Source organism: Terrapene carolina, unplaced genomic scaffold (genome assembly GCF_002925995.2).
Source record: "Terrapene carolina triunguis isolate 2854851 unplaced genomic scaffold, T_m_triunguis-2.0 Scaffold28724, whole genome shotgun sequence".
NCBI classification, from domain to species: domain Eukaryota; kingdom Metazoa; phylum Chordata; order Testudines; family Emydidae; genus Terrapene; species Terrapene triunguis.
This window is the reverse complement of record NW_020693075.1, coordinates 1-12,278: the sequence shown is the minus strand read 5'-3', so window position 1 is coordinate 12,278 and position 12,278 is coordinate 1. Positions and strand designations below refer to the sequence as shown.

At 42.1% G+C, this 12,278-nt stretch overlaps 1 protein-coding gene across 1 annotated transcript; it reads right to left on the bottom strand.

Moving 5' to 3' along the window:
- Window positions 1-2,508: 2,508 nt before the first annotated feature.
- LOC112116117 (cilia- and flagella-associated protein 43-like) lies at window positions 2,509-8,941 on the bottom strand (the record flags this gene model as incomplete). The annotated part of the gene is made up of 3 exons (XM_026662607.1): window positions 2,509-2,680; window positions 6,763-6,859; window positions 8,688-8,941. Coding segments are annotated over 3 exons (523 nt in total), but the record flags the coding sequence as incomplete, so codon positions are not given.
- Window positions 8,942-12,278: the final 3,337 nt, after the last annotated feature.

Sequence of the window (12,278 nt, the reverse complement as noted above, 5' to 3'; positions counted from 1 at the left end):
CCAATACTTCTGTTAGTCTTAAAGGTGCCACAGGACCCTCTGTTGCTTTTTACTGGGAAGTACGTTTTCAAAACCTGGAGACTCTGACCCTTTGTTGACGTTCTAATACAAAGACTTTACCTCTATTATAATAATGAAAGACTGATTTAAACAAGCAGTTTACATGGCAGATACTGTTGCAATAAAGAATAATAGGCTTGGTCTACACTGAAAAGTTACACCAGCATAGCTATGTCGGTCAGGGGCATGGAAAAAAACACCCACACTGAGCACTTTCGCTATCACGGCAAAATCCCTAGCGTAGGTGCAGCTATGTAGATAGAAGAGGGCTTTCGTCAATATAGCTAACTTCGTTCAGGGAGGCAGTGTTCCTACAGTGACTCCTTCTGGCAGTGTAGGCTGAGTCTACGCTATGGGGCTATGTGGACATAACTGTGCCAATATAGCTATGCCAGTATAGTCTCCATAATGTAGACATATACATAGTCTTTTTACTTCAGGAGAACTAAGGTCTGAGCACAGAACTGGCAGCGATGAACTTCTGCATTCTATCCCAATGTCTGCTTCTGACACTGATTCCTTTTTGTCTTGGGCAAGTAACTTACCCACTCTGGGGATATGTCTACACTGCAATGAAAGACCAGAGACAGCAAGGGCTTGTCTGCACCATGCAGCTTTTAGCAACAAGGCGGTATCGACACAGCCTTGTCGCTAAAAGTCAGCGTGTGTGAATGCTCTTTTTCGGTTCTTTGTCGGCACTTCCAGCCCCGCGAGTGGCGTTAGCTTTGTCGGCAGGAGAGCGCTCCTGCCGACAAAGCCACATTCACACTGCCACTTGCGTCGGCAAAACTTTTGTCTTTCACAGTGGGGCTTTTTTAAGTACCCGTGAAAGACAAAAGTTTTGTTGACAACTTCGCAGTGTAGACAAGCCCCAAGTCTCAGAGCCCAGGTCAACTGACTCAGGGTCACAGGGCTTGGGCTGCAGGGATAAAAATAGCAGTGCAGAAGTCTGGACACAGGCTGGAGCCGGGCTTTGAAATCCTGTGAGTGGGGAGGGTCTGAGAGCCTGGGCTTCAGCCCGAGCATCTACACTGCTATATTTAGTCCCACTGTCAGTTCAACTGGGCCCTGAGACTTGCTGCTGCAGGTTTTTTATTTCAGTATAGTCATACCCTGGGTCTCAGTTTTCCCCATCTGTGCATTGGGGTTAATAATTACCCTCCTAGCAGGGAGTTGTGAAGATTCATTGCTAATGTTTGAAAAGTGCTTTAAAGATGAAAAATGCTCTAAATATTATTCTCCTGTTGCATTCTGAATGGCATTCAGAAAGAGTCTTTTGTGTATGATCACCAATCAGATAGCAGAGTACCTATTAAAATGTATAAGGGAGGGCAAGAATGCAGTAGTTTGGGGAATATGCTGATTTATGACAATGAAATTTTATGTAAAAATGTATAAATAAATAATAATCCTTCAACCAAATTTCAGTTCCTGCTGACTGGAGTGAAGAGAGAGAAAAATAAATATATCTTCCTGAGTAAACTTTATAGTGATAAAAAGCAAAAAGAATCCAGCTTAATTTTCAGATCCCACATTAAAGGCTGGTTTACACTTACACATTTTACCAGCATAACTGTGTCTGTGGGGGGTGTCATGTTTTGCTGACATAGTCATCCTGGTAAAAGCCCTAGTGTAGACTGTTATAATGATATAATGGTACCTTAGATCAGTATAGCTTATTTAAGTTTTCAACTGGAATAAACTATACTAGTATAAGCACTTTTATACATCCACGCTACACATGGTTTGCTGTTTTAACACACACACACAACCAGTATAGTTAAAGCAGCAAAACAAGTAAGTGTAGACAAGCCCTGAGTCTGCAGTGCTGGGCAAATTACACTGAGCATTAGAAAAATCACCTTTGGATTTGTAAACTCACCACACAGGATATGGTAGTCGCATGGAGAACAAGCATTGGACCCAACATGTTTTTTTTTTTTTTTTTTTGCAGATCAGTCTGTGACCACATCTTCTACTTTAAAATACACACATTCCACTTTACTAAATGATCTTTGCAAGCAAGAAACTCTGTCCAAACATGGTAATCACATGCAGGAGCAGAGGTACAAGCTCTCCTACATTGCCGTAACAGGACTGAGGAATACTGACAGGGCAGAGCCACCTGCAGGAGTGGGAAGACAGTCCAGTCTCCATGTGCATTCAATCCTGGACGTCTTACCAAAGACTGCTGACAAACCTGACTGTTCATATCAACTATAGTCATGGCTGTAATCTGGAGACCTGAGCACTAGGAAACGGTATCACAAATTCAACACACACAACTCAAGAGACAGACAGTTAAAGTTCTTATTGGTTGTGATTTAAAGGGTTGTCAGTTAATCTTAATTGGATCCATAGTCTTTGTAAACTGATATATGTCAGTGATCCTAGGCACTAAAATAAAGTTAACTCTATAGTTTTCTTTTAGCCTGGAAGGTGTGTTACTTACTTTGACTTGAGATGATGTTCTTGATCGTTCCTTTCAATATTCCAGACAGTAAGGGAGTTTTCATTGGACAAACAAAGCTGGTGCCAGTTCATGGGGTTAAAGCTCATAGAGGTCACTTTCACACCTGGTTGAGATTTACTGCACAAAAGGATATTTTCTTGCCAGTTCCTTCAAAAAGGAGAATTAAAAAAAAAATGTATCAAATAAGTCACAAAATTCAGAATGACCATTTAGGCTTGATCCTGAGAAGTGCCAATTGACATCCATGGCACTAGCAGATGCTCTGCTCCTCTCAGGAATCTGGCACCTTGTCACAGACAAAAACTGTCAATCAAGTTAATTCCTCTTGGTGGGAATGACAAAAGAAGCTGGATAGTCAGTCATATGTAAAATGAATATTGTTTAGGACCGACATTGCTACTAACTAAGAGAAAACATTGTAAGAATATCAAAACAAACATGTCAACAAGTGCTGCTGTGCATCATGGGCAGCTATGTTTTGTGGACAGGGCATTAGGCTGGGAGTCAGGCGACGTGGGTTCTATCCCTAGCTCTGTCATTTATTCTTTGTGTAATCCTGGACAAGTCACTTCCCTCCACCCACCTCTGTGCCTCAGTCTTCCTATCTATAGAACAGGGACCATAATCCTTACAGGCATCTGTAAAAGAGCTTTAAGATGTATGGATAAAAATAAATCCTATAATTATTATAGGTAAAAAGGTAAACATTTGTGTTTTCACATGCTATCCTCAGAATTGCTTAGCATCATTGGAGGAGAACTGTCACCATTTCCTGAACAACATATTTGACACTAACTTCTTGTTAACATTTGCAATTTAAAAATATATTGATAAAGCATTTCACTTGAACTTGGAGTTGGAATTTCAGCTTTTTTATGTACGACTAAGGTTGAAGTGAAGAAGAACTCTAGCATGTACATAGAATCATAGAAGATTAGGGTTGGAAGAGACCTCAGGAGGTCATCTAGTCCAACCCCCTGCTCAAAGCAGGACCAACACAAACTAAATTATCCCAGCCAGGGCTTTGTCAAGCCAGGCCTTAAAAACCTCTAAGGATGGAGATGCTACTGTATAGGACAGGGATCAGCAACCTTTGGCATGTAGCTCGGCAGGGTAAGTACCCTGGCTGGCCGGGCTGTTTTGTTTACCTGCCGCGTCTGCAGGTTCGGCCGATCGCAGCTCCCACTGGCCATGGTTCGCCATCCCAGGCCAATGTGGGTGGCGGGAAGCAGTGGCCAGCACATCCCTCGGCCCACACTGCTTCCCACAGCCCCCATTGGCTTGGAGGAGCAAACCGCAGCCAGTGGGAGCCGCGATCGGCCGAAACTGCTGACGCGGCAGGTAAACAAACCGGCCTGCCAGGGTGCTTACCCTGGCGGGCTGCGGGCCAAAGGTTGCCGATCCCTGGTATAGGAGTTTAGTATAATCCTGCTGGTTTAGCTTGTGACAAATTCATTTATAGATATTGATCAGGATGCAAGAAAATTATTAACATTAATATCACACTGGAAAAAATGGGTGTTGGGAAACAAAACATGATTTAAGGGGTGTATTTTATCTTGATGCACTAGTATTAACACATGTTCAGTAATTTCCATTAATATTAAAGGAAGTTAGAAGGTGAAATTCTGGCATAAAAGGATGTTAGTGTAGCTCTCTCCCTAAAGATCTGTCAGTGTGTTCTGCTACATAGCAAGCTGTGCCAAGCTTCTTTTGTAGTAGCTAATTTACTAAGATATGATGTGATATGGTGCATGTGTCTGAAAAAGCATCTGGCACTGAGCCATTGCTTTGAACAGAAGAAAGATCTAGGGATAAAATGTCTCCCATGAAAAGCAGCTTTTCATTATCCACAAGCTTCCTATACTTCAAGCCCAAGCTAACTTTAAAAAAAATCTCTTTTATCTGTGCATAGCAAACAATTTGAGGATTACAATACAGATAGACATTGCACAAACATCATATTGAAATCACAGAACAATACTAAACATATTCTGCTCTATTTTACCCCATAAAATATTATTTCTGTGTACCCAAAGTAGGAAGAATGATTACCCAACAGTGTGCAGACTGCATAGATGAAGGCCCTGACTCTGCAATGAACTCCACACAGGTGCACTGAGTGGAGCTCATAGCAGGACCAAAGCCTAGTATTATAACAACATCCTGTTTTTTTTATTAAATTGTTTCAGACTTAAATTGTGGGTCATTCCTTTGTGACAACTAGCTGTTGGGGGTCAAATTCATTCTGGGGTCACTTTGCTGATTAAATAAACTTAAAGCAGATGGCCTTAGAAAGTTCCATTACTTTGAAAGGTTCCACCATTTCCAGTGGAATTTCCTATCTTACTGGACTGGCAGAATCTTTCAAACTGGTGGAACTTTTAAAGTGTACACAAGGCATAAACTGGGCCAACCATGTTAATTCAGTTCTGAATGGTCATTGTTCTTGCCTTTTAGACTGTAAGCTCTTCAAGACAGAGAGTCAGTTGTCTGGTTGGCGTGCTTTATCTGTTGTAAAGCATGTTTCGGCCTAAATCCTGAGCTGAATCGCACAGCTAGAGTATGTGATGAATGTTATTCTTCTCCATTGGGGACTGAGAAGAGGAATCATTATTATTATTATTTATTATTACTGCAGCGGGTTGGGTGAGGTGGTGTGTGCCTGTAATCCCAGCCACTTGGGAGGCTGAGGCTGGCGGATTGCTCAGAGGTTCTGGGGTGCGATGCTCTATGCCAATCGGGTATCCAGTGCCACTGGCAGCCTGGCCAGCATGTGGCTGAAGGACTGGCTAGAGCACCACAAATGATGTGTTGTGATCGGCGCTCTCTCTGTGAGGGCTGATGGACCAATCACTCAAGGTGGCAGTCGCCTTCTCACCCCTCACATGCCCCTGTATAGGCAAGGGTCTCTTGGAGCTGAGGTGTACATAGGATAGGCACTCCTTGTGCATGCCTGCCTGCCCACCCCAGGATCCTCCCTCCCTGTGCTGTGCAGGTTTCACTACCAGTGGAACCACTCCAGAAACAAAGGTAGAGGCAGGATTTAAGTTGCTCACGAAGAGCAACTTAAAAAATAAACCATGAGTTCTATTTTCATTATCCTCAACCAATCTCACCATATGTCTTTTCATGGCACTGAAGCTGCAAACAATCCGACCGAGTGGCTCAAGCACCTCATGTAGTGCTGTTTGGCACAGCTATGAAAGATGCCTGGCTTCAAGTGCTAGTCCAGGTTTCTTCATTCCAAAGCTGGGAGTGCTGTGAAAGTTGATCCTGCTGAGGTGATTGCATGGATACTTTGACCCTCAGGACAATGAAAGAGTGGTGGGGGCTTTAAAGCCCCTTTCCTATTCTCAGCTGGAAGTTGTGACAAGGGTGGTGGTGTTTTAAGAGACAAAGAAACTGGGAATTCTCAGGGATTTGATTGGAGTGCTGAGGCTTTTTATGGGAAAACAAATACACCTCTACCCTGATATAATGCGACCTGATATAACACGAATTCGGATATAACGCGGTAAAGCAGCGCTCCGGGGGGGCGGGGCTGCGCGCTCCAGCGGATCAAAGCAAGTTCGATATAACACGGTTTCACCTATAACGCGGTAAGATTTTTTGGCTCCCGAGGACAGCGTTATATCGAGGTAGAGGTGTACGTAGCATTTACAAAGCATTTTATATCCCCAATCTGCTTTACAAACTTTAACTAATTAATCCTCATATAAGCCCCATGAAGTAATTAAGATTCATTATCCCCATTTTACAGAGGGAGTAGCTCAGCAGGGCTGTTAAATGGCTTGCCTAGGACCATTGAGAGAGTCAGCATCAGCATTAGAACTCAGCAATTTCTGGCTAGCAGGCAACTTTCTCTCACAATTACCGCTGCAGTCAGCTTCCAGGACTGTTCACATAATTAAGTGGTGGAAAGGCTTATTTTCCTGTTATAAATATATCAAAATGTAAAATCTTGAAGAAAACAGTCTGGAAATTAACTATGGCAAAATAACAATAAATCTTATATGAAGTTTTCCACACTACTCAATGCAAGTCAATTCAGGCAGAGAATGTTTGCGGACAGTGGCAGATCAGAGAGGAAGGAGGAAGCTAAGGCATCATTTGGCCTTACTGGTTTCTCTTGGCAAGTCAGTGAATTGAAGCTCTGCTCAAGGAGTGCTCATACAAAAACCTTCATCTAAAGTACCCAGTATTAAAGGAACATGTCTGATACTTACCATATTGAAAGAGCAAATTCTGGGACTGAAGAGTAACTGGCCAGATAAGGACCCACGTAACTGAATGCAAGTAAAGAGTAGTCCAGCTGTGCCTGCCCTAAAATATAAAATTAATAGCAAGGATTTTAATTAGCCTTAGGCTACACTTTGGACAACCACAAGCTTGATGCTTTGCTCCATCCATGATTACTCAGTTTGATTTGATTATACAAAGAATTTTCATTACAGTTTTTAAGGGAAAAAAACAAAAATCGGATATAAAACTGCTTGTATCGTTCTATTCTAGAAATGGAATAGTCCTCACATATATCAGGGGGCGAGGGGGAAGAGATAGCTCAGTGGTTTGTGCATTGGCCTGCTAAAAACAGGGTTGTGAGCTCAATCTTTGAGGGGGCCACTTAGGGATCTGGGGCAAAATCAGTACTTGGTTCTGTTAGTGAAGGCAGGGGGCTGGATTCAATGACCTTTCAGGGTCCCTTCCAGTTCTATGAGATAGGTATATCTCCACTCACCCCTGCAATCCAAGCCAACACAACTGCCCCCTATGTAACATTCTCCTGGGCTTTTCCATCTAGTTTTATTAATATTTTGTGCTTTTATGGTGCTTTCCCTCCAAGGATCTCAAAGTGCTTTACAAACATTAATTTATTCACCAGCTACTCCCTGCAGTAGGGAAGTATTAAGATCCCCATTCAACAGATTTGGAAACGGAGGGATAGAGGGTTAGGTGACTTGCTCAAGATCACACAGGAAGACTGTGGAATGGGCAATAATATAAACCAAATTTCCTAACTTCCAATCCTTTAGCCACAAGACCATCAACTGAGCTGTCTCAAACAACAGGATTTCCACCACTTTCCTTGGGAGACTGCTCCAGTTTAATAAATCTCATTGGTAGGAAATTTTTCCCATTCTTCAGCCTATGTTTTCTTTTAATTAATTTCATCCCATTAAAATCCTCCACTCCTGCTTTGCTGTTCACACTCCTTAAATGTTTACTGCCATATTCCCCTTTAGTTGTTGTTAACCAAGCTATACATATAATGTGTTTTTTACTCCTAAATGATTATCAACTCGTTGAGTCTGTGCCTGGCATACCAAATTTAAGGAAGAGTCTTTAGGCTCTTAGTCTTAAGGTTTAAGCAAAATACACTCCTCTAATTAGAGAAAGGCTGACCTTTGCCTGCTATGTTTGCATTTTAAAGAATTTAGCTGACCCATTCATATTTCTATAGTTTGAAAGAATCCACTGTGAGGACAGAGAGGCAGACATCATTCTTCAAGTGATTAACTCAGCCCATGAGGTATGGTACTCCAGAGAAATATACCCAGTAATAAAACAGGGTAAGAAGTGGCAAAACCAATGTTTCTTTCTATGGAGTAAGAAATATGGAATTTTCCTAATCAAGATAGGACATTAAAAACCAACTTCTTCAGAAGCAGATGCCCTAAAAAACCCAAATACAATGAGAACTTCTTTGCCTACTGAGAAAATCCTTGTGTGTGTTTCTTTAATTGCCTTATTCAGAAGGAAAAGATCAAATATTAATACAAGGTATTTTAATCAAGCTGCCAGCACTGCTGACTCAGGGTCAGTCCCTGTTCCCACTGAAATCCATTGCAAAGATCTCACTGACTTCCACAGATGCAGCATTAGCCCTTAATATTGCCCTCTCATTCAGCTCTTAGCCATGCTTACAAATTCAATGGGATTCTAGTGGATCGAAGGGCTGCAGATCTGGGTCTTTATTTGAAAGCAGTCCATGGATCTTTATAGTACTCCCTGCATCTCTCCTGTCATTAGATACCTTTCTGCCATGCTATTTTAAGAGGTTTCTGTTCTTACCAAAATGCCCTTCACAAGATGGTTATTTAGTATTTATTTTAATGGAATAGGAACCAGGAAGGGAAACCCCCATCACTACCTTTTATTTCTGACCGTTTAACAAGTCCTGGAAAAGTGTAGATATAGATGACAGGATTTAGCTTCTGGTCTGAAAAAGCCACCACTTGACTGTTCCCATTCACTGCAAAGGCTCCAACGTGGCCATTCTTACACTTCAGCACTGTCGTCTTCTTTGTTTCAATGTCAACAAAAAGGATGTAGTTGCCACAGGGGTAGCAGATAGTCTTGTTATTGACAAAACCAACATTCCTGTTTGTGAATCCCTGAACCCATCTTTGGGGAAAAACAAGTGAGCATTAAACACTGGACATAAATACATTTTATTTTAAAAAACAATATGAAACAAGAGGATGGCAGCAAATGGAAATTATACTGACCCGAGGCCTGGGACTTGCTATATTCAGTCCTGAACCCATGTCAAAAAACCACCACTAGGGGGGCCAGAGACAGTTTCAAGATTCATAATCATGAATCATTAGAGCAGCACTTCTCAAAGCATGAGGCATGCCCCATTTGGGGAGGCACAAATGACTAGCAAGAGTAGCTGGGACAGATGTCTACATTTTTCACTAGTTTCAGATTTCACTTAAAAAATCTGCCTGGTCCACACACAGCTTTTGTAACCATTTCTATTAAGGGTGTGATTTTTCACTGAAATAGTTATACTAGTACAGCCCCCAGTGTAGATGCAGTTATGCCAGTATAAAGGTGCCAAAATAATATAACTTAAGACCCACTCTACACTGCAAATTTTGCCAGCATGACTACGTGGGATAGGAATGTGAGGGGGGAAATAATCACACCACAACTGACATAGCAACCCCCTTTGCGTAGGCACAACTACTGACAGGAGTCACTTTCCTGATATAGTTTATGTCACCCAGGGAGGCAGAACCAAGTCTAGGGACAGGCGACCAGGGCAGTCTCCCTGAGTGCCAGCTTCCAGGTGGCACCATACTGCTGTGCCACTCAGCTTTGGGGGCTGTTTTGGCTTGGCCTCTTGGGGCAAAAATGTTTCCTGCTGTGGCCAGCAAAATGGCTAGGACTGCTCCTGCAGGGAAAATCAGGACTCCTTTTACTGGTATCAGCTGCATCTCCATTAGAGGACTTGCTCTTACAGCTATACAGTTAGACTAGCTCTTACACCCATAAGAGTCAGTTATAGGGTAAAAAGCACCTTCATCCCAGTATAACTGTGTCCACATTAGGGTGGCTATACCGCTTCAACTATACTGGCATTGTTGAAGTGATTCAACTTTTGAATGCAGACAAGGCCTTAGTCTTTAGCTCTTACAATAAGAAAGAAAACCTTCAAAATTTGATCCAAGTGTACTGATGCAGCAATATCTGCCTGAGTTTACAGACAACTTGAGACAATAGCTCTACTGCCCCAGTGATTTCAATGCATGCGAACTCAAATGCCAACTATAGTTAACACTGTAGACATTTAAAGTATTTCACAGGGTGGAGGCAGGGAAGATGCATACATCAAGATAGGTAGACCTTTAGCAACAGGTTAGGTTTACAAGGAGGATAGAATTGGTTTCATTTTCCTGAAGGGTGTGTGCTTTAAAACTTTTAAAAGTTTGGGTAGCGCTGTACTAAAGCTAGAAATACACACCTTATACTTGTGATCTTCAACCTTGTTTTGTCACAAGGTTTTGTGATAGGTTGGCAGAAGGGTTCCCTCACTGTCCATTAAACCTTTGTGTTGTACCTTCCACAGTTAGCACCTTCTCTTCTTTCTTCTGTCCCTAATCTCTCCCTGTCTTGTCTTTTTCTAAGACTTGGTCTACACTACAGGGTTAGGTCAACGTAAGGCAGCTTATGCTGATCTAACTGTAGGAGTCTACACCACAACATTGCTCCCACCGATATAAATTGCCCACTACACTGACCTAATAACTCCACCTCCACAAGAGGTGTAGCACTTAGGTCCATGTAGTTAGGGCAATGCAGTGTCCACTGCATTACTTACATCACCTGTTGGCTGCGAAACACACTGCATGGGGCTCACAGCTCCGGCTGTCAGCACCAGGGTGGGTTGGGAGGCTCCAGTTGTCAGTGCCTCACTACGCCCCCTACAGTTAAGTCAGTGGAAGCGCTCCTGATGAGGACAAGCACCACCAACAGAGGGGGCATAGCGTGGACATTAATTACTGCAGTAATTACTGTGGTGGCTGTACGTCAACCTAACTTAGGTTGACTTAATTTTGTAGTGTAGATAAGGCCATGGTCTTTTCTCTTATCACGACTGTGAATTTTTCTACTTTCTGTCTTCTTTTTCTGTAGTGTTTCTTTTGGGCGGAGGGCTCTCCTCCCCTTCCCCGCATGATGGCTTTCTCTTACTCCCTGTCTCACTCACTAGAGGGCTACCTGCTCCTTGAGAAGCTTGGGGGTGTTCATTTGTGCTTCCCTGGGGGGGATCAACAGATGCTCACAGTTCAGCTGAGCACCATGGCATCAGAGAAGAGAAGTTAAACTGGCAAGCTTTTTCCTTAGCCCTCTACAGATGCACCAGATTTATGGCCAGCCAGGGCAGACCTGTATGAATGCTCAGAGGACCAGTAACTCACTTTTACCCAGCACTGGTTCTGGACCAGTGATCAAAAAGAACATCTTGATGTCTGTGCACAGAAAAAGAAAGTCTCAAACATACATGCAGGCACGAAGTCACTATGATGGCAGTGCAAGTTATTCTTACAGAACCTACAAGTAACATAAGCCGTTTCACAATCAGACCAGTCTTCAAATTGCCAAATTCTGGTCACAATCTGCAAATAAGCTCAATTTCAGTGGAGGGAGGTGACAGAGCTGGTCAGAAATTTTCTGATGAAATGGTTTTCTGTCAGAAAATGCAGATTCAGCAAAAGCGAAACATTTCATGGCAACATGCTGTTTTCCAAAAAACTTTATTTTTGAAAAAAAAAATGGAATGGAGGGTTCTGATAAGATTTTCCATTTTGACCTTTTCAGGACTGAATATTTTGATGTTCCATTTCAAAACTACTTCTCATTTGATTTTTTTATTTTATATAATAAAATATATTATATAATATAAAACAAGTCAAAATTGGAGCAAACTATTTCAATTTTATTTAAACCTTGTTTCATAGAAATTTTCAATTTTTTTTGTTTTCATTCCAGTTCAGAATAGGAAAAAATTCAGAATCACAGACTTCTCCGTGAATTGGAAAATCCCATTCCCACCCAGCTCTCGAGGTCACCTCAAGTCTCTTGAGTGATCTCCTCAGACTGAAGATGGGAACAGCACTGGCCAGCTTCAGAGACAGAGGAATATTACTAGTTGAGGATCAGAAGGCTTGTGGCTGCAATGTGAGGCTTTTGAGAGAGAAGATGATAAAGGGTTAAATGATTATCTCCTCCAATAAGTGCTGCAGCTAACTGCAGGCTCTGCTTCCAAATATCAGTAGTGGTAGACACAATGGCTGAGATTCTCAAAACAGGAAAGGGGTTTTAAACACTTATTTTCCATTAAATGAAACAGAAAAATGTGTGTAAATCCCTTGGAAATCTCAACCAATATACACGTGCAATAAATTAATTTGACTGTAACTCATTTTTGCACAAGGCCAAAAAGGATGTTGTG